At 41.5% G+C, this 27,527-nt stretch overlaps 1 protein-coding gene across 2 annotated transcripts in view; it reads right to left on the reverse strand.

The window, feature by feature from the left end:
• Ddb2 (damage specific DNA binding protein 2) overlaps nucleotides 1-20,194 on the reverse strand; it is a 24,411-nt gene extending 4,217 nt beyond the window's left edge. Inside the window, exons 1-7 of one of the 2 annotated variants that reach the window (XM_034495642.2) lie at nucleotides 19,885-20,194; nucleotides 18,340-18,476; nucleotides 17,642-17,833; nucleotides 2,811-2,956; nucleotides 1,278-1,377; nucleotides 1,017-1,194; nucleotides 634-776 (exon numbers count right to left, since the gene is read on the reverse strand). In XM_034495642.2, coding sequence (XP_034351533.1) covers nucleotides 634-776; nucleotides 1,017-1,194; nucleotides 1,278-1,377; nucleotides 2,811-2,956; nucleotides 17,642-17,833; nucleotides 18,340-18,476; nucleotides 19,885-20,014 — 1,026 coding nt within the window. In that variant the 5' untranslated portion in view covers nucleotides 20,015-20,194. The remainder of the gene's footprint in view (nucleotides 1-633; nucleotides 777-1,016; nucleotides 1,195-1,277; nucleotides 1,378-2,810; nucleotides 2,957-17,641; nucleotides 17,834-18,339; nucleotides 18,477-19,884) is intronic. The other variant, XM_076929243.1, reaches the window with a different exon arrangement.
• Between the last annotated feature and the right edge of the window lie 7,333 nt (nucleotides 20,195-27,527).

The following is a 27,527-nucleotide window of genomic DNA, read 5'->3' on the forward strand; positions in this document are numbered from 1 at the left end:
TTTATGTATCCTGACTCATCTTCACAAAACCCTACCAGTTAGGTACTATAGGCCCTCTTGCAGATGAAACAGAGGTCTAAGTTGGAAAACTAAGGGCCTTATTTCTATTATTAGAAACCACTTAAACCTGCAAGGCAATCCAATAAGGTTAGTTTATGGGTCAGCTGCAATACATGGGTAATTTAAACACAACGCAGAACAAAGGATCAAGGTCATAGAAAATACCCACAGTAAGATCAATGCTGGCTGAAAAATGTAGAAAGTTAGCTTATAAGATATACTAAGAAAACTCAGCGGGTGCTTGGTGTGGATGGTGGTGCATGCCTTTAATACCAAGCATGGGGAGGCAGAAGCACATCATCTCTACTAGGTCAAGACTAGCTTTGTCTAAGTAGCAAGTTCTAGACCAGCCAGGGATATATAATAAGACCCTACCTCAAAAAGACAGAACTCTCAATGGAATTATAGAAATGGGATAAAAGGAACATATAAAGCCAAAGGTTAAGGAGCCTTTTTTTGTGTGTCAGTGAAAAGTGTCATCTGAGATTGTAGGCTGTGTATGTGACCCTTCTCCCAACGTGGAAAGATCTGGCCCACTCCCATAATGACAGATCCCTTTCTCTTGTCACTCACCTTGATGGGTGTGAGGTGCTGAAAATGGCGGTGAGGGTGGGAGATCAGACTCAGGGGGCTATCCCACTGGGAGGCAGAGTAAACCCGAATCTCATTGTTCTGGTCAGTAGTCAGGAGCCGAGCTCCATCTGGGCTAAAACAAGCTGACAAAGTGAAAAGCCCTTAAGCTAAAGGAACCTTCAGCCCCTGGTGTCCTGATCTTCCAAAGTACCATTCCTTTTTAGGTAAGGGTAGGAGAGGTCAATCTGGACTATGAACAAAACTACTATAGAAACTCCACGGCCAAAGGAGCAGTCAGAGCCAAAAAGGGTCCAAGACATCATTGATGACTAGTGGTAAGAAAGACAGGGTCCATAAGGAAGATGGGGTTTGGGATGCCACACCTGCATTGACAGGATGCCTGTGAGGCAGTGAGTAGAGGAAGCTGTCTTTCCCTTTAATTTGGCGCAGGTCCCAAATCTTCACTGTTTGATCTATGGAGGCTGTAGCCAGAAGCCAATCACAGCAGGGATTCAGGGCCACATGGGCCACTTTCTTTTTGTGCATTCTGAGGTTCCAGAGCTGCAGAGAAAAGTTTGGTTCAGGTGGAGATACAGAACCAAAGAGGGGTGAAGGGATGGGAAAGTGGGCCACATAGTACCCACCTCCTTGCCATCTGTGCTCAGCATGATCACCTGTCCCATATTGTCTCCTGTAACCACCACTCGGCTCTTGGCAGAAACATCAAGGCTGCAAAACCAGACCCTAGAGGGAGAGAGTGTGCTATAAGACTCTTTGAGACTGAGATAGTCCGTTTATTCACTGTGGCAGCTGCAGTGTTTAACAGGCATCAATAAATATTTGTTGAATTAATAAAGTAACTGTCTTACTATAATTTCCAGTGGAGGGTACTCAGCCTTGTTTATCTTGCAGGAAAAATAGGGTGAAAGAGTGCAGAAAGAGTTGACAGAACTCAGAAATCTGTCCAGTTATTGCTGGGCCCATAAACCCCAGCTAGTCCCTGGAACCTTAGAGCCACAAAGTAAATTCAAAGGCTAGCTTGCTCCCCACAACCCAGGTTCTGGAGAGCCTTATTTATTCTTTCCACGCTCATCACCCCTCAGTCTTTACACCAAAGGAGAGAACAAACCAAACAGGAACTGTTCAGCTCAGCTTTGGGAACATCTGTCCTCTTCTGAGCATTTAGGGAAAAAAACTACCAGAAACTTTTTCTCTCGAAAACTATGTGAGAACAGAGACTTGAGAAGCAGGTTATTTCATGGATCCTGTTTTGAAGCCAAGAGAGCTACAAGTCCATCTAGTCTCCTCTCCTGATGGTGGTGTTCTCAACCTTGTGGGACAGCCCAGAATAATACCCAAGCTGCTTCGACTCACTGCACACACCCACGTAGCATTCCTTAGCAGGATTGTGTCTCTGGCTAGACATCAAAGTGCATTTGTTATTTCTCCAGACACTTGTTCTTAGGAGAGGATTCTACCTGTTAACACGTCCACCGAGGAAATAGTAAGGACATTACATCCCAGAAAATGGAGAGCAATAAAATTGCACTTCTTTTTTCTTTTCTTTCCTGCTCCCCTCTTTTTCTTTTCTCTCTCTCCCTCCCTCTCTCTCTCTGTCTTTCCTTTCTTTCTCTGTGTATTTCCTCTTTCCTCTTTCTTTCTTTCTTTCTTTCTTTCTTTCTTTCTTTCTTTCTTTCTTTCTTTCTTTTCTTTCTTTCTTTCAGAAGGCTCTTACTATGTAGTCCTAGCTGGACCAGGCTGACTTAGAATCATAGCAATCCACCAGCCTCTGCCTCCGGAGTGCTGCCATTAAAGGTAAATGCCACCACACGTGGCTAAACTTCAATTCTTGATTCCTGCTCTACTCTGTAAATACCTTTCTAAGCAAATACCATGTTGATTTATCCTGTGAAAGTAAAGCCTAATTTAATATGGCTATAACTTATAGAAGTAATAAAGCCCTTCCATCAAAGACAAGAGCTAAGGATCCAGAGCACCTTCCTAGTGTAATGACCCATTTGGATCAAAGTCAGAGCAGCTAGAGTCTAAGGAAGAAAAGGAATGGTACAAAGTGGCTAAGATCCCTGTCCTCCCTGGCCAAACAGAACTGGGTGTGTTCTCAGCAAAACTGCATCTAGAGCTTAGAAGCCATTTCCCTTACTAGTTAAACTACTCACTTGCAAGAGTTTGAGCTGGTATAAACTCTGAGAATGTTGCCTTTAAAATCCTGCAGCCTGGTTGTTCCCTCCATTGAGGAGGCAAAAAACTGGTTGGTATTGAGATGGTTAAACTTCAGCCCAGTGATGCTTCCTCCAGCTCCAATCTAACATGAGGAAGGAAAAAAGCCAGTGAGTAATGATGGGCCAGAAGTGAGGGACCAGGTCTGGTTACACAAACAGCACTAAGGTAGCAACACCAAGGCAAGCTTAGATATCTGACATTAGAATGTCTGGTTTTTTTTTTTAAGGCTTTATTTTGACTTTTATATTTTCAATTAAGAGGTAGTAAATATGACTGGTTCTGGTACAGTTTTTTGAATTTCAACACACACACATTTGAATAGCCTAGCCACCCCCAAAATTAAGATGCAGACATTACTGACCCATAAAAACTCCCTCATGCTGTCCTATTTTATCACATCTCCTGGCTTATGTTCTTACGTTCAACCCTTGGAAACCACAGTGTGCTCCTATTAGAAGAGCTTCAGCTCAGAAAAAGTGGGATTTGGAGAGCAGGAAACCATCTGTGGCACAGCTGTGAAGAGCCTGGAGGTATAGGAAGTGTTAGTGCACTTGCCTAGTATGCACAAGGCCCTGGATTTGACCCTCAACTATACACATACCCCACAAATTAAAAAGGGAGAGGAGTAACACCTAGAGAGATGGCTAGAGAGATGGCTTCCTGGTTAAGAGCACCAACTGCTGTTTTGGAGTTCAGTTCCTAGCATTTATATAGATGGTTCAGATTGCATGTAACTCCAACTCCAGGGCATCCAATGCCCTCTTCTGGCCTCCTGTACACATGGCATACACACACACACACACACACACACACACACAAATAAATAAATAATAAAATATATTTAAAAACAAAAACAAACAAACAAAAAAACAAAAAAACCAAGCTAGGCATAGGAGCACACACCTTTAATGCCAGCAGTTGGAAGGCAGAGACAGGCAGATCTCTGTGAGTTCAAGGCCAGCTTGGTCTACATAATGAGTTCCAGGACTATATACAGTTCCAGGGCTAATAGATGCAAATAAAGTAACAAATTCAGTAAGAGCTGAAGCAAGGCAGTGATGGTTACAAGCCTTCAATCCCAGCACTAGGCAGAGGCAGGTGGATTTCTGTTTGAGGCCAGCCTGTTCTACAAAGCTGGTTCTAGGAAAGCCAGAGTTGTTAATACAGGAAAACCCTGTCTTGAAAGAAAAGATATATATACATGTATATATACATGTGTTTATATATGTGTGTTTATATATGGAGTTGGAGTTACATATATATATATATATATATATATATATATATATATATATATATACACACACACACACACACACATATATAGAAAGAGAGAGAAAGAAACATAAGCTGGTCATATACCAAGCACTGTTTTAAGAACTTGGCATCTTCAGAAGATCCTTTTTCCCTTCTTATACTGCTGCAATCTAGCTTCTAAGTTTGAAAAAAGGTAATCAATATAACAAGCATTTAACTGGCTTAATGTTGTTATTATTATTCTCTGGTTTTGTTTTTAGATAGGGTCTCATGATGTAGCCCTGGCTAGTCTTGAACTCAGATATCTGCATACCTCTGCCTCCTCAGGGCTAGGAATGAAGAAGTCTGCCAACACTCACAGCTGTAAGAACATGTTAACTAGTATCCATTGTCTCTTAAACCTTTGCTGCTAGTAAGACAACCTACTGTTCCCACTACTTGATCAGGCTTCACTATTTTGAGACATCACCACTGCCTTCAATCCCTCTCTCCTAATGGGATTGCTGAATGGCTGGCCTTAATCCTGTTTAGGCCCTGACTGTATTGCTAAGCTACCATTCTGATACTACCTGCACTGACATCTATCTCAACTTAAAGGGATCCAGAAACTGGTCTGAGGCCATTGTGGTCTCCCTACTGTGTAAATACCTCCTTGCCCCTACTTAGTGATTTCTGGATTGAGCTACTCAGATAGGTAAGGAAAGAGGAGGCAGCAAAGTATGGATGTCAATCTTGAACGATCCACTGACTAAAAAGAGTGAATAATTCCAAATTTAAGGTAAGTGTAATCTTGATGTGCAATCTGTCAAATTACTAGAAAAAAATTACTGGAAAATTTTATACATGAACACAAAAAGAAAAATCTGAAAAATATTATCAATCTAAATCCAGTGATTATTTTAAAAGGTCAAGTACATTATGATTAGGATGGATTTGTTCCAAAAGGCAATGTTGGTTTAAATATTAAAAATTAACCGAGCCAGGCATGGTGGCATGTGCTTGTGTGGCCAGCACTAGGCACAAGTTCAAGGCCAGCCACCTGGGACCTTGTTTCTTCTTTTCTTTAAAGACTTATTTATTACATATGCACCATTCTGCCTGCATGTGTGCCTGCAGGCCAGAAGAGGGCATCAGATCTCATTTCAGATGGTTGTGAGCCACCATGTGGTTGCTGGGAATTGAACTCAGGACCTCTGGAAGAGCAGCTGGTGCTCTTAACTTCTGAGCCATCTCTCCAGTCCAGGCCTTGTTTCTAAAACAGAACTTGGTTCAAAAACAACAACAAAAAACAAACAAATAAAAAACAAAAACAAACAAACAAAAAAACCCAATAAAACAAAATTTAATTAAGTATCAAAGGAAACAAGAATGAAAAAGCAACCTGTAGAATGGAAGAAAATACTTGGAAGTCATAAATTTGAGAGGAGGTTAATAGTCATATTAACTCAAAACCATAACTAAACAACAAACAAAACTCCAAATATCTTCTAAAAAGACATAGATATCCAACAAACATATGAAAAGGTACATTATTTAGAGAAACACAAAGGAAACTACAATACCACCTCCACACCTCACAAAGAACGGAAAATAATGTTGGCGAAGATTTGGAGGAACTGGAATTCTTGTACGCTCTTTTAAAAAATATAATACATTCTGATTATAGCTTCCCCTACCCCATCTTGTGCATTCTTGATGGCAATGCAATGCGAGATGGTGCAAGCACTGTTGAGAATAGTATAGGGGTTCCTCAAAAAGTAGCGTCAGTATTTGATCCAGCAATCCCACTGTTGGCTATACATCCTAAAGAACGGAATGCAGGCTATCTCAAAGAGCTATAGAAACACTCATCTTAATTACATCTGTTACGATAGTCCAGCGGTGGAATCAATTCAAATGCCCATCTATAGGAAAATGTGGGTTTGGTGCTGGAGAGATGGCTCAGCTGTTAAGAGCACTGGCTGCTTTTACAGAGGACCTGGGTTCAATTTCCAACACCCACATGATAGCTCACAATTGTCTTTAATTCCAGTTCCAGGGGATTTGACATCCTCTCCTGGCCTCTGCAAACACTACAACTCTCTCTCACACACATCCATACTTAAAACTGAATAAAATCTTTAAAAAGAGAAAGAAAATGTGGGAATATAGAGTATATAATATAGTATTGTTTAGCCTTATCAAAGAAGGCCAAGCATGGTGCCACTCAGGAACTGAGGCAAGACTGCATGCCTAATACCATTCTGGGCTAGCGAGAATTTCTTAAATGAGCACTTAAAAAAAAAATTCCATGCAAGAATGCATGGAATAGCCATGTATTTACCATCATACTAGAGGTCTATGGCAAAGAGAGAGTGGGAGTAAATAGTACTAGAATGATAGTTTAAAGAAATTAAACTTTTATCATACTTGGGTAATACAATTATATAGGAAAAGTTAAATCTTGAGCTGCAGTTTTCATATTATTATGTGTATAGGTGTTTGTCCTATATAGATGCCTGTGTACAAGTGTGACCAGTGGAGACCAGAAGAGGGGGAGCAAGTCCACACGTGAGTGCTGAGAACTGAACTCAGGTCCTCTGTAAAAGCAGCCAGTGGTCTTAACTTCAGAGCCATCTCTCCAGCCCCACACAGAAAAAAAAAAAAAAAAGCCCCAACTTTTTAAACTTATTTTGTGAGTGTTTTGCTTGCATCTATGCATGTATACCACGTGCATGCCTGATGCCCCTGGAAGTCAGAAAAGAGTCTTGACTCCCCTGAAACAAATTATGAATGTTTTGGAGACACCATGTGGGAACTGGGAACAGAAACCAGATCTTCTGCAGGAGCAACAGGTGCTCTTAACTTTTAATCCATCTCTCTAGCCCAAAAGAGGAAAAAAATGCTTTAAGTAGAGTTTTGCCAGGTGTGGTGGTGCACCCTGTAATCTCAGCACTTGAGAGGCTAAGGATGACAGTCTGCCTGCCATAAGTGAAGGCAGCCTGAACTACATGAACCTTATCAATAAAAAGGAAGGAGAGAGAGCTCTGTCAGTAAAGTACTTGCTGCCCAAGTATGACAACTGAGTTCAACACCTGGCAGTCGCACTAGGGAGTCAGACAAGAGATCCTTGGAGCTCACTAGCCAGCTTACCCTAATTGGTGAACTCCAGGCCACTAAGAGACTCTATCTCATAAGAACACAGTGGGAGAGCATGATAGCACAGCAGAAACAGTAAGGCAAAGCTGAGCAAGCATGTCTCCCATGCTGGGATTACAGGTGGGCTACCATGCCACCTACTGGAGATTCGAATTCTGTCACTACCCATTGAGTCATCTTACTAGCCACTGGTAGGAAAAACATTTAAATCTTCAGATAAACTATGACAATTAATAAATGTACATTTCTGATTCTAACCATGCTAGTATCAAAAACCAAACATACCTCATGTTTTAAACAACTAGAAAAATGAACAAAATAGATGAAACACATTTACAACACATGTGCAATAGGCAGACAAGAAAGGATGGAAAAGTAAAGAGATTGGCCTGAGACTGTGCAAACTTATTGCTTGGAGAATATATCCAGGCTAGGAAGAGAGAATAGCAGCCATGTCTCAGTAGATGGGCAGAGACTGTCAACATGGAGTGTTGAGGCAGATGGACAGAGAACACTCTGGAGATTTTCACATGGACTTCTTCCAGACTTTGCGTATAACTGTGTAAATGTATGTGAGGAAATTACCCTAAATTGGAGGAAATAAAAACACCACAAATTAGTTGGGGAAAATTTTAAAATGATCTGTAGTCTCATCATCCAATGAAAAGATCTGGGTTTTGTTTTGTTGAAGCTAGTTTTCACTATTCAGCCCAGGCTGGCTCACATCTTTCTGTCCTGTCTTTGCTTCCTGAGTGCTGAGATTACAGCCTGTGAAGTAATACTACACCCAATTTGAAACCATTCTTAATATACAGAGTATCTACTGGATATATTAACCATACTTCAGGGCAGGCCCCAGGCCCAGGAGTAGTTGGCCAACACAAAAACTCAATGATATATTCATAGACTTCTTGTGTTGTTTTTCTTTGTTTGGCTTTTTTATTTTTCCCTGAAACAGGGTCTCATTATGTAGCTCTGACTGTCCTGAAACTCATTCTATACGTCAGCCTGGCCTTGAACTCACAGAGTTCTGCCTGCCTTTAACTCTTTAAGTGCTGGGATTAAAAGCATGACCACTATGGCTGGCTGTTTGGGCATAAATTTTTATCTTATTTGTCTTTTGCTTATTTATTTTTCCATTTGGGGGTGGGGTTTTGTGTGTGTGTGTGTTGGGGTTTTTTGCTTTTGTTTTTAATAATAGAGAAATAACAGAAAGTTGGGTGGTAGGGAGATAGGGAGAATCAGGGAGAAATTGAGAGAAAACATGAAAAACATTTTTTTCTTTTGTTTGTTTACTTACTTGCTTGCTTGTTTGTTTTTTGAGGCAGGGTTTCTTTGTCTAGACCCAGCTGTCCTGGAACTCACTATATATGTAGACCAGGCTAGACCAAGCTGGCCTCAAACCCGGAGATACACCTACCTTTGCCTCCCAAATGCTGGGATTAAAGGTGTGTGCCACCACTGCCCAGCTTACCAAAATATATTGTATAAAAACTTAAAAAAAAAAAAAAAAAAAGCCAGGCATGGTAGTACATGCCTTTAATCCCAACATTCAAGAGGCAGACAGATGGGGAAAGAGGGGAGTGGAAAGGGGAGAACAAGAGAGAAAGAGACAAGAGGGAAGAAACTACTAGAAAAAAAAAAGTAGCCCAAAAATTGACAAATTTGGTGACAACTATAAACCCATTGGTTGCTCAATGATATCAAGCAGATAAAACTTGGAAAATTAAGGAGCACATCACAATCTTTTATTTTTATTTATTTATTTATTTATTTATTTATTTATTTATTTATTTATTTTTGTTTTTTCAAGACAAAATGTGTGTGGCCCCGGCTGTCCGGGAATTTACTCTGTAGATTAGGCTGGCCTCTAACTCCTCCTGCCTTTGCCTCCTAAGTGCTGGGATTAACAGCTTGTGCCACCACTGCCCGGCCCTTTTTTATTTATGTATTTTGAGGCAGGGTGTCATGCAGCCAGGTTGGCCTCCAAATCAGTATGTATACTACACTGGCCTTAAGTGCTGCTACTACATATGTGTACTACATATGCATAGATTACATGAGATTTTTTTTTTTTAGAGGAACCAGAAAAAATATTTATATAGAGAGATTTAATAAGGATGGTGGCAAACCTCTGACTAAAAAGTATCTTTCTAAGGGGCTGGAGATGGCTTAGCAGTTAAGGACTCTTAAAGAGGGCCTGAGTTTGGTTCCCAGAACCCACCTTGGCCAACTCATAACCTGCTTCAACTCTCACTCCAAGTGATCTGACACCTTCTTCTAAACTCTGAGAGCACCTACACTTATATAAACATACCCACATAGAAACACACACACACGCGCACACATAAACACACGTTCATAATTTTAAAATAAAATAATAAAAGTAAATATTTTTTAAAAAGCATCTTAGAAGTACTGAAAAAAAGAAAAACAACACCACATTGCACAACGTAAAAATATCGATTTTTTTATTTGTAGATTAAAATGTAATTTTAGGGCTAGTAAGACAGATCAATAGGTAAAAGCACTTGCTGCCAAGACTGACCTGAGTTTAATCCCCAGAACCCATGTGGTAGAGAAGAGAACCAACTCCCATAAGTTGTCCTCTGATTCCCATATGTTCAAGTACTCCTTCTCCAAACAATAAATAAATGTAAAAAAAATTTTAATTGATTTCCTAAAAATTATAGCTCTAGAATTCTATATTTAATAAAAACACTTTCCTTAAAAATAAAGCAAAACTCTCTTTTAGGCAAATAGAAATAAAAAGATTTCATTACCAACTAATCTATATTATAAAAAATACTAAAGGAATTTTTTCATATACAGGAAGATATTTATAAGAAAAAATCTAGACCACACAAAAGAATGAAGCAGTGGATGTAACAATAGACAAATATAAACATTTTTTACACTTTAGAAAATCTTTCAAGCCGGGCGGTGGTGGCGCACGCCTTTAATCCCAGCCTTTAATCCCAGCACTTGGGAGGCAGAGGCAGATGGATTTCTGAGGTCAAGGCCAGCCTGGTCTACAGAGTGAGAGTGAGTTCCAGGACAGCCCAGGCTACACAGAGAAACCCTGTCTCGAAAAACCAAAAAAAAAAAAAAAAAAAAGAAAGAAAGAAAGAAAGAAAATCTTTCAAGCTAGGTACAGTGATGAATACTTTTAATTCCAGCACCCAGGAGGCAGGGGATCTCTATGAGTTTCAAGTCAGCTTGGCCTACACAGGCAGTTCTGGGACAGCCAGGGCTACACAGAGACCCTATCTCAAAGAAAAGGGTGGTGAATTGGGCTAGAGAGATGGTTCAGCAGTTAAGAGTATTTGTTGTTCTTGCAGAGGACCCATATTTGATTCCCAGCATCCACATGGTGGATCATAACCATCTGTGATTCCAGTTCCAGGGAGTCCAACTCCTTCTTCTGACCTGACACCAGGCTGCATGTTGCACACATACATACATGTAAAAAAAAAAACTCATATGCATAAAAATAAAACAGATAAATCTAAAAAAATATACTTTACATTGTTAGAAATGGAGCCTAGAGCCAGGCGGTGGTGGCGCATGCCTTCAATCCCAGCACTTGGGAGACAGAGACAGGCAGATTTCTGAGTTAGAGGCCAGCCTGGTCTACCAAGTAAGTTCCAGGACAGTGAGGGCTATACAGAGAAACCCTGTCTCGAAAAACCAAAAAAAAAAAAAAAGAAAGAAAAGAAAAAAGAAATGGAGCCTAGAGTTGTGGCTTAGCATATACAAGGTCCAGGGTTCAATCCTTCAACACCCCCTTACACACCTGTAAAATATTCTAACACTACAGCTGGCTAGGGACTGTTGGTTCAAGACCAACTTGAGCTATTCAATGACACTTGGTCTTAAGAACACAGACACAAAAAGATTTGTACCCTAAATCCCAGCCATTCCAGTCCTAAATATTTACTAAAGGGAAAAAAATTATTTTACTAGGCAGTGGTGGCACATGCTTTTAATCCCAGTACTTGAGAGGCAGAGGCAAGTGGATCTGAGTTGGAGGCCAGCCTGGTCTACAGACAGCTAGTTCTAGGACAGCCAGAGCTATACAGAGAGACTGTCTTGAAAAAAACAAAACAAAATTCCAAGAAAATGTAAATTAATCTTTAGGGATAGAAAGCAGATCAGTAGTTCCCAAGGACAGGAGTAAGAGAATTATTAAAGGGTATCAGAAATTAATAGGAATGATACAGACATTATTTTTATTGTGGTACTGCATTAACAGTTGTATACATGTGTCTCAAATACTGAAGTTTACCATATATTAGTTACAAAATAGAAAAATGATAAAATACAAAGAAATGGGGCTGGTGAGATAGCTCAGTGGATAAAACTGACTGCTGCTAAGCTTGTTGAGTTTAACCCACAGAGTCCACACTGTAGGAAAGAACCAACTCTTGAAAGTTGTCCCTCAGCCTTCACATGCATTCCACAGTACCTAGCCATACAGCCACATAAATGTAATTTAAGGAAGGAAGGAAGGAAGGAAGGAAGGAAGGAAGGAAGGAAGGAAGGAAGGAGGAAAAAAAGAAAAGAAGGAAGGAAGAGAAGAAGGAAAGAAGGAAGGAAGGAACTGGAACATACTGTTCCTGCAAAGGACTCAAGTTCAGTTCTCAGCATGGACATTAGTTGGCTCACAACAGCCTACCTCCAGCTTCCTCAGGGAATCAGATTCCACAGACATTCAAATTTATACATAATTAAAAACAAAAGTTTTTTAAAATGAGCAAGTGCTGGGCATGGTGCTGCACACCTTTAATCCTAGCACTCAGAAGGATGGATCTCCATGAGTTTGAGGCCAGCCTGATTTTACAAAATGATTTCCAGGACAGCCAAGGCTGTTATACAGAAAACCATCTCAAAAACAAACAAACAAAAATACAACAATGAAAAAAGAAAACCCAAAAAACTAATATTCAAATAAATGAAGGGGGGAAAACCCTCTAAGTATGAATGGCTTTGCTAATAAATTCTATAAAAGAATTAAGGGGGCTGGAGAGATGGCTCAGTGGTTAAGAGTTAAGACTGCTCTTCTAGAGGTCCTGAGTTCAATTCCCAGCAAAACCACATGGTGGCTCACAACCACCTGTAAAGGGTTTTGGTGCCCTCTGCTAGGTGTCTGAAGACAGCTACAGTATACTCACATATATAAAATAAATAAATAGATTTAAAAAAAAAAAAAAAAGAATTAAGGAAAGCTAAAGAGGTGGCTCAATTAGTAAAACTGCTTGTCGTATAAGTATGAAGACCGAAGTTCTGATTCTGAGTATCCATGTAAAAAGCTTTGCCATGGTGGTATTGCATGTCTGTGCTGTGAGCTGGGGAGGCAGAAATAGGTGGATCCGTAGAACTTGCTGCCAGCCCCCCTAGCCAAGTTGATGAGCTCCTGGTTCAATGAGAGACTCCGCCTCAAAAATTAAAGTGGGAAGTGACTAAGGAAGACAGCCAACATCGAACTTCTAGCTTACACACACACATGAGTATGAGCATCCATATGCACATGCACAACTCATACGCACCATATACATACACATGCAGAATTCAACATCGAAATAATACCAATTCTACACAACTTCCAGAAAACTGAAGCAGAGGGCATACTTTCCAACTCATTTAAAAAGGTCAGCATTACACTGATACTAAAACAAAAGGTGATGATGATGATGACGACGACGACAACAACAACAACAAAGAAAGGAAAAAAAGAAAAGAAAATTACAGAGTAAGGCATGATGGCACATTCTTGTAATCCCAGGTGAGGCAGGTGGATCAAAACTTTAAGATCAGCCAGGCAGTGGTGGTGTATGCCTTTAATCACAGCACTGAGGAAACAAAGGCAGGTAGATCTCCTGTGAATTCAAGGCCAGCCTGATCTACAGAGTGAGTTCCAGGACAGCCAGGGCTATACAAAGAAACCCTGTCTCAAACAAACAAACAAACAAAGGAGAAGTTCAAGGTCATCCTTACACAAAGAGTTCAAGGCTAACCCAGGTACTAGTGTACATGACATACATATTTGGCATAAGTTAACCACAACATTCTATGATTTGTGTAGCAATATTGAAGAGATGAATGGATGTGTGTAATAGTGTATATATCCAGAGAAATGTTCAAAATGGATTGTTTTGGATATTTACTTAAATCTTTAAACTTCTATTACTTGAATTTTATAATAGACTTAAATTTTACAAAAATTCATTAAATATCTTTTCACTTTGAAAATGTAATGTGTAGTACCTCACCAAGGGTTTGAAAGATGTCAAGACCAAAGCCAAGATCAGACAAAAGTCACAAACATGGCCCTGCTGTTCCCTTGTAACTGTTCTCAAGTCAACTTCCTATCAACATCTGGGGGTAAACAAAGTCCTCTACACCAGCATATCTTCTCTCTGCCCCAAGCTAGCTCCCTGAGAAGCACAAAATTCAAATGCTCAAACCAATCTCCATGGCAGTATAAGGAAACTTCCGTTCTATGCATATAACACACACATGCAGAATATGTAATATACATGTATAACATGTCTAAGAAAAGGTGACACAGGGTGATTGTGGCTCAGGAACAGAAGTATGCTTAGTAATGTGGAGTCCTTCAGCACCCTCTTCTAAAAAAATTTGGGAGTGGAATGTGCAGAAACAAAAGCAGGCTCAGTCTGGCACAAACTCAAAGCAGCTGTCTCTCTCCTTTTCATCATGATGCTGTTCACTTGAATATTTCAGACTATTTACCACCTCCGGGCATAACCACATTTCTCTATTCCTGTGCCCTAGATTCCTGAGGAAATAAAATTCTCTTGCTGGAACTCTTTGTTCTGGCTTAAATTTAAACTTCCTCTCCTGGATGTCACCTATTTTGTTACCTGCACTGTTATAGGGGCCGGAAATCTACCCAGCCCTGTCTTCTGCACTCATTTGGTTGTCTTTCTTCTAAATTTCTTCTGGTATTTGCTTTCTTGACACAAATCTCAGACCTGGACTCCTGGTCTCCCATGCCTGTATAATCTGGCCTTTCAGATGAGCTGCTTCCCAAAACCTCCCACTAACAGAGGCCTCATCTGGGATAAAACTTCATCTCTTTCACCTCTAAACTATAGTGGGAGAGATGGTAAGCTACGACGTAAGCAAGCTCAGATGTGTGCTTTATTTTATCTAGCCACAAAATTACTTAAAACCACTGAAGACTAGTTACCTAATGCCAGTATTAGGCTAGATACAATCAGTTGGTCCAAGTCTCAGCTATTTAGGAATTACTCCAACTTAGAACTTTTGGGCCAGCCAGGGCAACATAATGGGTTCTTGTCTCAAAAAAATAAAATAAAATGGTTAATATGGTATTTTACATGTATTTTAAAACAATTAAAAGTAATCTTAAAGGGTTGGAGAGATGGCTCAGCAGTTAAGAGCACTGGTTGCTCTTCCAGAGGTCCTGAGTTCAATTCCCAGCAACCACATGGTGGCTGACAACCATCTGCAATGGGATCTGATGCCCTCTTCTGGTGTGTCTAAAGACAGCTACAGTGTACTCATATACATAAAATAAATCTTTTTAAAAAATTTAAAAATGGTACTTGATGTTACAAATTTTTTAACCAATTTTTAAAACTTTTTTTTTAAATGTATGTATGCTACCTGCATGCCAGAAGAGGGCATCAGATCCCATTGCAGATGGTTGTGAGTCACAATGTAGTTGCTGGGAACTGAACTCAGGACATCTGGAAGAGCAGCCAGTGCTCTTAACTGCTGAGCCATCTCACCAGCCCCCATTTTGGAACTTTTTAAAATTAGGAGTAGGCTATATAGGGAATTCAAGGCCAGCCTAGATTACTAGCAGATCTGATCTCAAACAATAATAACTGGACATTGTAGCACATCCCTTTAATTCCACCACTCGGGAGACAGAGGCAGGTACATCTCTGTGAGTTCCAAACAATCAAGGGCCACATAGTAAGACCCTGTCTTAAAAATAAAAAAACTAAAACCAAATAAACAAAACAAGAATCATACAGAACTCACAGAGACCATACATATACTTTCAGGCTTTATTTTTAAAAGAAAAAAGAATTATATCCAAAAAATTTAAGACTTACATTTTTCCACGAAAACTGTCTCTTTACTATTAATGGTATATCTTCCCCCCGCCCCCCGCCCTAACCTGTTTGGCTTCTTTAGGTCTACTGAGTTTTTAACTTCAGTTCTGAAACTAGAAAGTCACCTTTTATAGAACAACTCTCCAATATCAGCTACCAACCAGATAAGGTAAATTTTCTTAAACAGCCAACATCTCAACAACTGAACGTAAACCTTAGCATTTTAGACCATTCCTAAGGGGACTGGTGGGCATGGTGGCACATATCTATAATTAATTCCACATGTAAGAAATGGAAATAGCAGAATCATCTGCAATTCAAAGTCATCCTTACCTATATAGCATATAGGTAAGCTCAAGGATAGCCTGGGCTAATAGGAGACCCCTTTTCCAGAAAATCAAATAGTCAGGCATTGTGGCAAGTGAGTCTGTCAAAATGTAGTTCTGTGTAAAAGGCTTGCCTTTGAGCCCTAACAGAAGCAGGGCAGGTTATGACAACAAAGCACCTAAACTCTCCAGCAAATCTTCAAATCTTGCCTGACACCTGACAGCACCATGCCTTTCCGCTTGTCTCCTGATTGTTCAAATAGTATTCTTCAGTCATCCATGAAGACTTTGAAAACATCTATAACTCCCAGGAACTCTTCTTTAGTGTTTTAGAGCATCTGACATCTGCATTTGTTCAGCTGTAGTTCAAACCCCTCATTCATTCAACAAATACAAAGCAGTGACTCTATGCCAAAGACTGTTCTAGGCCCTGAGGCTATCGTGATAAAGCAGAAAGACAAGATCCTGTCATCATGATTAAAATTTCGCAATGGGCAAGACAGAAATATAATATTCCAAATACTGATAAATATTTGGGAACATTGTGAAGCAGGGCGACTATTTAGGAAGTGATTGGGTTGGGCAGGGGCTATTTCCTCTTTAACAAGACAGATCAATGGCGCATGCCTTTAATAGCAGCACTCTTGGGGCAGAGGCAAGTCAATCTTTATGAGTTTGAAACAAACTTGGTCTAAATAGTTATAGGCCACCCAAAGCTACATAGTGAAACCCTGTTTCAAAAATAAATAAGTAAATAAATATTAAAAGGCAGATTAGGAGCTGGAGAGATTACCTCAGCTTGTTTAAAGCACTTGTTGCTTGTGCAAAAGACCCAGGTTTGGTACTGAGCATTCATTTGGCAGCCCACAACCATTTATAACTCCAATTCCAAAGGATCTGATGCTCAATTCTGACCTCTGAAGATGCAAGGTATGAATATGGTACATGTATGCATGCAGGAAAAACATTCATATGCAAAAATAAAAATACTGAAAATCTTTTAAAAAGGCAAATTATGCAGAGACCTGAACTGTAAGTGGGAGACAGCAATGAGCAAAACTATAGAAAGGAGAGCTCCAGCCAAAGGGAAAATCAAGTCCAGAGTCCCAGTCTCAGGAACAGAAGTAGCTAGTATACCTGAAGCATGGGAAATACTATGGTTTGGGTATGAACTGCCCCCTCCCCCATCCCTGCCCAAAGCTCATATATTGAAGTCTCCAGATGATTAAAAGGCAACTGCATCATCAGGGGATTAACTACATCACTGCTTTAATTTATTGATGAGTTTCAAGATGAATGGGCTAATAGGACATGGTTAGAGGCAGCATGTCTCTGGGGGACAAGGCCATCACTTATTCCAGACCCCTGCAATTCATTCTCTCTGCTACCTGACTGCTATGAGCAGCACCGCTCTACCATACATTTCTACCATGATGCCTGCAAAGCAAACAAGCATGGACCGAAACCTCTACAGCTGCCTTTCTTCCTTTAAGTCATTTCTCTCAGGTACTATCACAGTAATGAAAAATTAACTAACACAGGAAAGAAAGACAAAATGAGGTTAATTGAGAAGGGATACAGAAGGGCATGGCCAAGGCAGGCAGGTCGCTATGATTTTGAAGCAAGCCTGGTCTCCATAGTGCATTCCAGTCAAGCTGCATAGTGAGATTCTATCTCAAAAAGAAGATAAGGAAGAAAAGGAGGAGGAAGAGGAGGAGAAGGAATGATAGACTCTATGGATGACTAGTCTATACTTTCTAATATTTTAAAGACCAGCATCCAAAACATATTTCAATTTTGTTACCATTTATAAGTTTGAAAACACCCAGTTACTTTTGTTCCCAACCATCTTGCTATGGGATATCAACACTCCTTCCATTCCTCCAAAAACCAGTTTTATAGCATAACCATCTAGTACATGTAACCACTTACCCCCTTAAGGAAGATAGGTTTGTCCTTTATGCCAAAGTTCCATATCATAATATCTCCCCCTTTGGAGCCCACAGCCAGAGTACTGGGATGAGTCGGGTGCCATGCCAAGGATGTAGTCCTCCTGTCAAAGGGGGCAGCTTTTTGGAATACCCGGTAAGAAGCTAGAGAGTGCAAAAAGGACTTCTGGAGACCCTAATACAGAGAAAATAGAATTAATCTGGATTCACTGAATTAAAACTCATGTCCTGAGCTGAGTGGGTATGGTGGTGCATGCCTTTAACTCTAGTACTCAGGGGGTAGAGGCAGGTGAATTTCTGTGAGACTGAAGCCAACCAGGTCTATATACAGAGATCCAGGCCAGCTAAGGCTACTCAGTGAGATCGTGTCTCAAAAATTAGACTCAAGTCCTGGGTAAACTGTCAACTCTGGCTCCTTTGTGGATAGGCAATAAGTCTGGCCTTGTGCATTAACTATCTGCAATGTATGAGAACTATCCTGGAAAGCAAGGAGAATGCATGTTGTAGCTAGGATGTCTACAGAGTAAAACTTTTTGTTTGTGACTGAGTGTCCAGTAGGTCAAACATCATACCCGGGGTGACCTGATGATTCTGAACTGATTTATCATCCAGTTGGAGAGAGAGGGTAATAGTTGAAAAGCTATGTAAACTTTTGAGTACCTCAGACAGGAAACATCTCACCTTCTGTAGTGATGGCCAGGTGACTTTGCCCAACTTATGCTGGTAAAGATCCCTGATAATGCTGCTGCTCCGGGGAGGGATCTGCAGGCTGGACAACTCTGCCAGAAGGCAGCATGACTCACACTTCCTGCTAGAAACTGCCAAAGAAGAATGCAGACATTTTCCTCTCCCCAATCTAAGGAAAGGTTTTTCCCCTGAAAACCTTTTGTCTCATCAATCTCCTAAAAGCCTTTCTATGTTGTTGAGTCTCATTCAACCCAAGAAAGAAATAACAACCCTTTTCCAAAACACTCCTCCAAACAGTAATTCTGGACTGAAACTAAATATGACCTTGCAGGTTCCTTAGAGCTTTGCCAAGGAGATACAGAATTACATACACTGAAGACTTTTCTTGTGTGGGATGAAAAATTAGGAGTTGAGGGACAATCTTAAAAATCACAAATTTTCTAGGACAGCATAGGAGTCATTGCTTAGGGAAAGAAGTTTCTTTAACCTTATATTAAAATAATATAAGAGCTCTCCAAATCTAGTAGTGCATAACTGTAATCCTAGCACTCAGAGGCCTGCAGCATAAACAACCTGGATTGGAGGCCAGCCTGGGCTACACAACAAGACTTTGTATTTTAAAAAATACTAAACAGCCGGGCAGTGGTGGCGCACACCTTCAATCCCAGCACTTGGGAGGCAGAGGCAGGCAGATTTCTGAGTTCGAGGCCAGCCTGGTCTACAGAGTGAGTTCCAGGACAGCCAGGGCTACACACAGAGAAACCCTGTCTCGAAAAACAAAAAACCAAACAAACAAAAGAACCTAAATAATGTAATGAGTAACCATTACCCATTACTTGGGTAGAAACCAGAAGAATGCAGTAGGGTTTATTAAAGCTCTAAATTGATTAGGTTGCTTCAGGGAGAAGTATATCAGAGCATAATGAAAATAAAGCAACTCTGAATTACCAAGCCCTTCTGGTGAACCCGATCTTATAGGCCTTTTCTCTTGACAACTTTCCTTTCTTCTCATGCTAAAACCACTTTATCAACTTTCCACATCTCTTACAGACCCAGGTTCAAGCCTGGTAAACCTCTGAGAATGAGGTTCCTGAAGGAAGGAGGGAAGGAATTTCAGACTCTCAGAGCTGAAACCCAAGACCATACAGCGAACAACACTGACTATAAATTCAGCAACAGTAGATGTGTAAAACTTCTGAACAAGGGAAGTGGGGACTGTGGCTTTTATGGATATGGAAGCTCATCAGATTCTGTCACCTGGGGTAGAGATGGGGGGGCAGTTAAACTTAAACTCTCTGGTGTCAATAAACTGGCAAATAAAACGCAGCTCTGGGAGCGTAGCTCAGTGGCAGACCCCTTGCTTAGCGTACTGGCGGCCTGGGTTCGAACCCTAGATCTCCCAGTAAAATCACAGCCTGAGGCGACGGGGACCAGGAACTGCTTCAGAATCCTAGGCACAAGCACCCACCACCCCAACTTGGGCCTCTGGCGTGAGCACCCTGAACCACCGGAAAGCTAAGGCAGCAGCACAGGCCGTACCGGGACCCTGCACACACAGCTTCTTGGCTTCGGGCTCCAGCTCCGGAGGAGGATTTCGGCGGCTTTTGCTCTTGAGGAGCACCGCGACGTCGGGAGACTTCTGGGTTTCTGGGCATTTCTTGGGAGCCATGACGCACTCGGTGAAGAGGTATCAAGCTCTATGGCAAAATAACGAAGCAAGGACTGAAAAGCCTCCGAGGAGAAAACAGGAAGGGACTACGTACGAAGCAGCGCCGTCGCAGGTAAGTCAGCTAAGACAACTTCGCGCCAAACGCTCCTAGGGCTGCTTTACTTTTAGCCCCGCCCTGTCCCCTCAGGGCTGTCCCGCCCCTTGGAACTGCCCCGCCCCCTCAGGATTGCCACAGTAGGGGGCTGTCCCGCCCCCCCGGAACTGCCCCTGACTGCCCCGCCCCTAGGGCACGGCCCGCCCCCGGCTGCTCCGCCTCTTCCGGAGTAACGTGTGGAGCGTGCTGGGAGGGTTTTTTTCTTTTAACTCCCTAAGAACTGAGACCTCGCTTGTGTGCTGGACCTGAGGGAACCGGGTTGTTTAAACCTGGCGGAGGGAGCGCACGCCTTTAATCCCTGCACGCTGGAGGCGGAGCCAGGCGGCGTTCGAGGCCTGCCTGGTCTCTAGCAATCTGGAGAACTACGCCGAGAAACCCTGTCTCGAAGAACAACAACAAACAAACAAAATGAAAAAGAAAGAAAAGAGAGAAAAGAAAGAAAGAACCACAGCTTTAGCATTGGATTCTTTCCTCTAACTTTGCAGATGTATTTTTCCTCATAGACACTGACGGGAAGAGCAGTATCTTTGGTGGCACGCTCTGTGTAATTCCCAGCACTGAGGAGGCTGAGGCATGAAGAGTTAGCCTGGACTACACTTGATATCCTGTAGGGGTCAGATAAGAGAGAAAATCTGGTGTGATATCGCACAGCAAGGTAACTGCAGATAATGGTCATTTGCTGTATATTTTTTAAAAGTAGAAAGATTTTGAATGTTTTCAAAATATCTGAGAAGATATGTTTAACCCAATTTAAAGAATACAATATATATATGTGGGTCAAACATAATGTGTATATTTCTTATGAAGATGATATTACATAAATATGTAGAATTCGTATGTTTTTATGAATCTAGCACCAATTGAGGGGCTGTCCTAAGGTAAGCTTGAATTAAGAACTGTAGCTTAGTGGCTAGAGAGATGGTTTAATGGTCAAGAGAGCTTGCCGCTTTCCCAGAGGACCTGAATTCCGTTCCCCAGCACCCAGGCATGTAGCTCACAACTACCTGTATGTAACCCCAGTTCTGGAAGACCAGACACCCTTTTCTGGACTCTGCAGGCAGATGCACTTTTTGTTTGTTTGGTTGGTTTTGGTTTTTCGAGACAAAGTGTTTCTCTGTGTAGCCCTGGCTGTCCTGGAACTCACTTGGTAGACCAGGCTGGCCTCGAACTCAGAAATCTGCCTGCCTCTGCCTCCCAAGTGCTGGCATTAAAGGCGTGCGCCACCACCGCCCTGCGGCAGATGCACTTTTATGTACACATAAACACATAAAGAAACATGTATACACATAAGTAAAATTTTAAAAAGCTGGTTAGTGGTGGGATATGCCTTTCATCCCAACACTTGGGAGGTAGAAGCAGGCCTAGTCTACAGAGCAGGTTCCAAGGCAAGGCTACAGAGAAACACTGTCTGGAAAACCTAAGTAAGTAAATAAATAGCCAAGGCTGCTGAGAAACCCTGTCTGGAAAAACTAAATAAGTAAATGAATAAGTAGGCCTTGGTGGAACATACTCTTCTACATAGTGATTTCCAGGACAACCAAGGCTACACAAAGAAACCCTGGCTTGAAAAAATAAATAAATAAATAAATATAAAAATTAAAAATGCATCCTAAAAAAGTTGTAAGACATACAGGCAGTGGTGGCGCATGCCTTTAATCCCAGCACTTGGGAGGCAGAGGCAGGCAGATTTCTGAGTTCTAGGCCAGCCTGGTCTACAGAGTTCCAGGACAGCCAGGGCTACTCAGAGAAACCCTGTCTCGAAAAACCAAAAAAAAAAAAAAAAAAGTTGTAAGACAGTAACTAGGAAGATTATAATTATGAGGGGAAAAAAGTTATTTGAATTTGTATAGATCCACTTTGGGGTGGTGTCAGCCTCTAATGATCAGAGTGTTCCCCTATTTTATCTTTAGGCTATGTTTTGGCTTGATTCTTGTGTGTTTGTTGTTTGAGTGGCCTAGAACTCAGTATGTAGATCAGGCTGGCCTCTGACTCACAGAGATCCACCTGCTTCTGCCTCCAGAGTACTGGGTTCAAAGGTGTGTGCCACCACATCTAACTTCTAATGTTATTTCCTCCCCCACCTTACTTTTTCCTTTTGATTTTTGAAGACAGGTTTCTCTGTGGAGCTCTAGCTGTCCTGTAACTCTAGAATTCACTCTGTAGACAAGGCTTGTCTCAGATTCACAGAGCTCCACCTGCCTCTGCCTCCTGAGTGCTGGGATTAAAGGCATGAGACACCACTACCTATAATGTTATTTTCTTAATTAGACATGATGGCTCATACTTTTATCTCACCCAGGCTACAGCAGGAAAATTGCTAGGTTGGGCGACACTGTAAGTTGTAGACCAGTTTAAGCTACTCAGTGTATCCCCGTCTTAAAACAAGCAAACAAATAAACAACAGTAAAACCCAAAAGCAAAACCAACAAGCAAACCAAAGAGAATTCCAGCTTTCTAGTTCAAGGAGTAGATACTTTTCTCATAAGGAGTATCATGATTTGGTTTTAGATGAGTGTGTGTGTGTGATTAGAAGCTTTCTTACTATTTTTTAAGTACCCTCAGCTCAAAATAACCATCATGCTAAAGTGATATATTTGAGAGTAGTATGTTTTAAAACCAGTAGGTGATCATAGGATTACACCTGTTTCCTGAAAGTCTCCAATTCAAAGCAAAGCCTCCTGTGATGCTTTGAGTTCAAATGGCCCCATAGGCTTCTGTGTTTGAATACATGGCATTAGAGAGTGGTACTATTAGAGGCGTGGCCTTATTGGTGTGGGTGTGGCCTTGTTGGAGGAAGTATATCACTGTGGAGGTGGGCTATGAGGTGATATATGCTCAAACCACATCCAGTGTGGCACCCAGTCTCCTCCTGGCTGCCTTTGGATCAAGATGTAGAACTCTCAGCTCTTTCTCCAGGACCATGTCTGCTTGCATGCCACCCTCCATGATGGTAATGGACTAAACTTCTGAAACTGTAAGCCAGCCCCAATTAAATGGTTTCCTTTATAAGAGTTGCCGTGGTCATGGTATCTCTCCACAGCAGTGAAAACCCTAACTAGGACACCTCTGTTCCTTGAACTCTTCCCCTAGTGCTGCCATGTTTAACACATGTTAAACCCCATAAATACCCTCTAAGAGCCATGTCTTATCTTCTAAAGAGTTGATTACCTAAAAGCGTCAAAGGGACTGAGAAACTTGGATAGGAAAGCTGACTTGACAGGTAACACTTGTGGAGACTCATATACCAAACCTGCTGGTATCTACACAACCTGAGGAAGAACTGACCTGCAGATGGATGTCCATCCCCAAAGTTCTCCTTTTCTATCCTATGAAGTGCCGAGAGCCCATGGCGCCTGCACATAGTCTCATTTTCTTCATTTGTTCTGGTTACAAAAACAATTCTGCTTCTGGAAATGTCTGCTTTCTTTTATTGGCTCATCACTTCCAGACCGTGCTCTAACACCTTTCCTGTAATGTGCACTCTCAATTATGCAGAACAATGAGCCCAGATTTCAACAACTATAAAATATGATAGGCTGAAGGTAGAAGCATAGTCCAAGAAAGTGACACACAAAGGGATAGTTCTAAAAATGTATTACTAGGGCCAGAGAGATGACTCAGCAAATAAGCGTTCTGGCTGCTCTTCAGGGGACCCAGGTTTGATTCCCAGCAACCACATGAAAGCTCAGAGCTTTCTCAAGCTCTGATTCTAGGACATCTGATGCTCTCGTCTGGCCTTCAAGGTCACCAGGCATACAAATGCTGCACAAACACACATGCAGGCGACACTGATAGACATAAAGTAAAAAAATTTTTAAATACAAATTTTTCAATTATAATTGTGCATGTATGTTAGTGAATGTTCTTCACAGAACGTGTGCAGAGGTCAGCAGACAATGGTGTGGAGTTGGGTCTCTCCTTCCATGTTTACATGGTTCTGGGGTTGAACTTGGGTACTTTACCCACTAAGCTATCTTGCTTGCCACCATCACTACCACCCTTTTTTTTTTTTTTTTTTTTTTTGAGACGGGTTCTCTTGTTACCCAACCTGGCCTTGAACTCACTATCGATCTCATAATCTTGAAATTTGGAATATAGAAGCAGGAAGACCCTGAGTGCAAGGGCATCCTCTCCTACACAGCAAGCTGTAGGCCAGCCTGGGTTATGAGTAACTGGATGTTCTTCCACAGAATTTGGGTTCAATTTCCAGCACCCACATTAACACAGCATCTGTAACTCTAGTTCTGGCCTCCTCAAGGCACTCTGCACATGTGGTACACATATGTATATGCACACAAAAGACCCATACACATAAAATAATAAAAACCTGTAAAAGAATGTGACTCTTGACTGGGTAGAGGAAAGGGGGAGAGTGCTTCAGGCAGAGGGAGCAGGAAAAGCAAAGACCACAAAGGAATAGTGAGCTATGCTGGGCTCATGAGCAAAAAAACCATTCTGCCTGGTGCCAGGTTTCCCCAGAATCTGTCTGTTAGACCTGGGAATTTTTCCATCGTGGGTAGAACTGATTGTGAGCAGTGCAGTGATGACCTGCCTTGCACACACCAACAAAACACTTGGTTTCAGGTTGTGCTTTTGAGGCACCTTTCACCCAGAGTGTGCTTTGTGCTTTGTTTCCTGATTTCACAATAAAGCCTCTGCCTGGTGGCCTGATGTCATTCATTCCCAGCTGATGAGCCACCAGGTGAAGGATGGACAAGGGTATTTTATATGGTTATTTTCAAGATGCTAATCTGATAAAGGTATATTTCTGCTCCAGTTTCAGGCTGTGGCCATGAAACCTCATTTATAGATGCTTGGGTTTTTCTTGTTTTTGTTTTGGTGTGTGTGTGTGTGTGTGTGTGTGTGTGTGTGTGAGAGAGAGAGAGAGAGAGAGAGAGAGAGAGAGAGAGAGAGAGAGAGAGAGACTGACTACTTTTACTAAAGGGTACCACAAAGCAGCTCTTTCAAAAACTGCTGGTTGCAGTAAATCGTGGTCTTGTGTTTGTTCACACTGGAAACTGGGGCAGACCATGGGCATGACCCTAAATAATACCAGTTTCTTTGATCTGCCGAACAATATGTGGCTTCTTTGGAGTGTTTTCTAGAACAGATAATAAAGCACAGGGGGCTGAAAGTTGCACTTAGACTCTGACCTGGAACTCATATTTTTTCTTTTTTTGTTTGTTTAGGGGTTTTTGTTTGTTTCTGTTTTTGTTTTTTTGAGACAGGGTATTTCTGAATATCCCTGGCTGTTCTGGAATTCTCTCTGTAGACCAGGCTGGCCTCAAATTCAGAGATCCGCCTGCCTCTGCCTCCCGGGTGCTGGGATTAAAGGCTTGTGCCACCACTGTTGGGGTCCGTTTTCTATGCTTTAGTCAGGAGTTAGTAGGAGGGTAAAGAGGAGAACTGTTGGTTCCCTCCCAGGTTTCTGATCTGTGGTCCTGTGAGTTGCTCTACAGGCAGCAAAAAGCAAGATTTTAGACCTTCTGTGGGAAGTATTCAGCTAGCAGGAACCATTGTTGTGCAGGCTGACACATGACTCCAGCTCTGCTCAGGCTGTCTGTGAATCCCAACCCTGCTGAGTCTGCAGACCCTTCTGTGATCCACAGGGATGCTGGTGTAGGCTTCCCACACACACTGACTGCAGCCAGTGGTTTGTAAATGACAGGCTCGAGGATTCCGCAAAGCTTGCAGAGAACTCAAACTCTTCCTAAAGAATTGGAAACAGACTCAGTAGAGCTCAGGTATCCAGAGTCCTTGTTTGGCATCTCCAATTCATGTTTAAATGTCCAAATATGAACAAATTCATAGCAATGTTTAAATGAGATCCTGGATCCTTCCCACTGGGAATATTGAATATTAGATTAAACACTATAGGTTTTGGGGAAAAGTCAAATATTAAAGCCCCCCCCCAAAAAAAAATCTTCTAGCCATCTTACTAAAAATTACTTTGAATAATTTGTTGTTGAAATATTTTATTTTTTGAGACTTGCTTTTACTATGTAGCTTTGACTTGGGATTTGCTATGTAGACAGTCTGGCCTTACACTCACCTGCCTCTGCTTCCCAAGTGCTGGAATTAAAGCGTGTACTAGAATAATATGTCTACCCGTATTGATTTCTTTTTCCAGACAGGGTTCCGTTGTATAGCCCTGGCTGTCCTGGAACTCACTCTGTAGACCAGGCTGACCTTGAACTCAGAGATCTGCCTGCCTCTGTCTCCTAAGGGGCTGGACAAAAGGTATTCATCACCACCATCTGGCTATTGAAAATATTTTTAATTGGGGCTAGACAGATAGCTCAAACAATGAAGTACTAACTGAAAGCCTGAGGACCCGACTTCAGATCAACACACACATGAAATGCTAAGTATATTGGCACTCACTTGTAATCCCAGTACGGGGGAAGCAGAGACAGAAAGCTTCCTAACCAGCCAGTCTCACCTAACTAGTAAACTGCAGATCTGAATGATAAACTCATTGTCTCTAAACACAAAGTGAACAGCTCCTGAAGAATGAGGATTGAGGACATTATACATACACACATGCGCACACACAATTTTTAAATATGTATGTTTAGAATTTTACATGCATATAAGTATGTGCACCACATGCACGTCTGGTGCCTTTACGGTTAGAAGAGTCATCCCGTCCCCTAGAACTGGAGTGATGGATGGTAATGGAGGAACTAGGCCTCTGCCAGGGCAACAAGTGCTCTTAACTGATAAGCCATATCTCCAGCCCAACATGAAGGGAGGAAGGGAGGACGGGAGGGAGGGAGGGAGGGAGGAAATGAACATGATAAGCCAAATGTGGTGGTGCACACTTTTAATTCCATTACTCATGAGGCAGAGACAGGCAGATTTCTGTGAGTGTGAGGCCAGCCTGGTCTACAGAGTGAGTTCCAAGATAGCCAAGGCTATACAAAGAAACACTGTCTCAAAAAAACAACAACAACAACAACAACAACAAAAAAGCCATACAAACAAACAAAGAAAAAATATATTAAGAACAACTAGGGCTGGAGAGATGGCTCGGCAGTTAAGAGCACTGACTACTCTTCCAGAGGTTCTGAATTCAATTCCCAGCAACCACATGGTGGCTCACAACCATCCGTAATGAGATCCAATGCCCTCTTCTAGTGTGTCTGAAGACAGCTACAGTGTACTTGTCTACATAAAATAATAATTCATTTTTTAAAGCTTCATTTTGTGTATGTGAACATACTGTCACTGTCTTATTCTTCTTGGATCTACATAAGTTTTTCTAGTTAATGGAAGTTATCAAGTATCAAAATTTGTTCTTCTTAGACTCAGGTAGACTTTATTTTATCACAAAAGTTAGAAACTCTAGATTAAAAA

The sequence above is a fragment of the Arvicanthis niloticus genome, chromosome 2 (assembly GCF_011762505.2).
Source record: "Arvicanthis niloticus isolate mArvNil1 chromosome 2, mArvNil1.pat.X, whole genome shotgun sequence".
NCBI lineage: Eukaryota > Metazoa > Chordata > Mammalia > Rodentia > Muridae > Arvicanthis > Arvicanthis niloticus.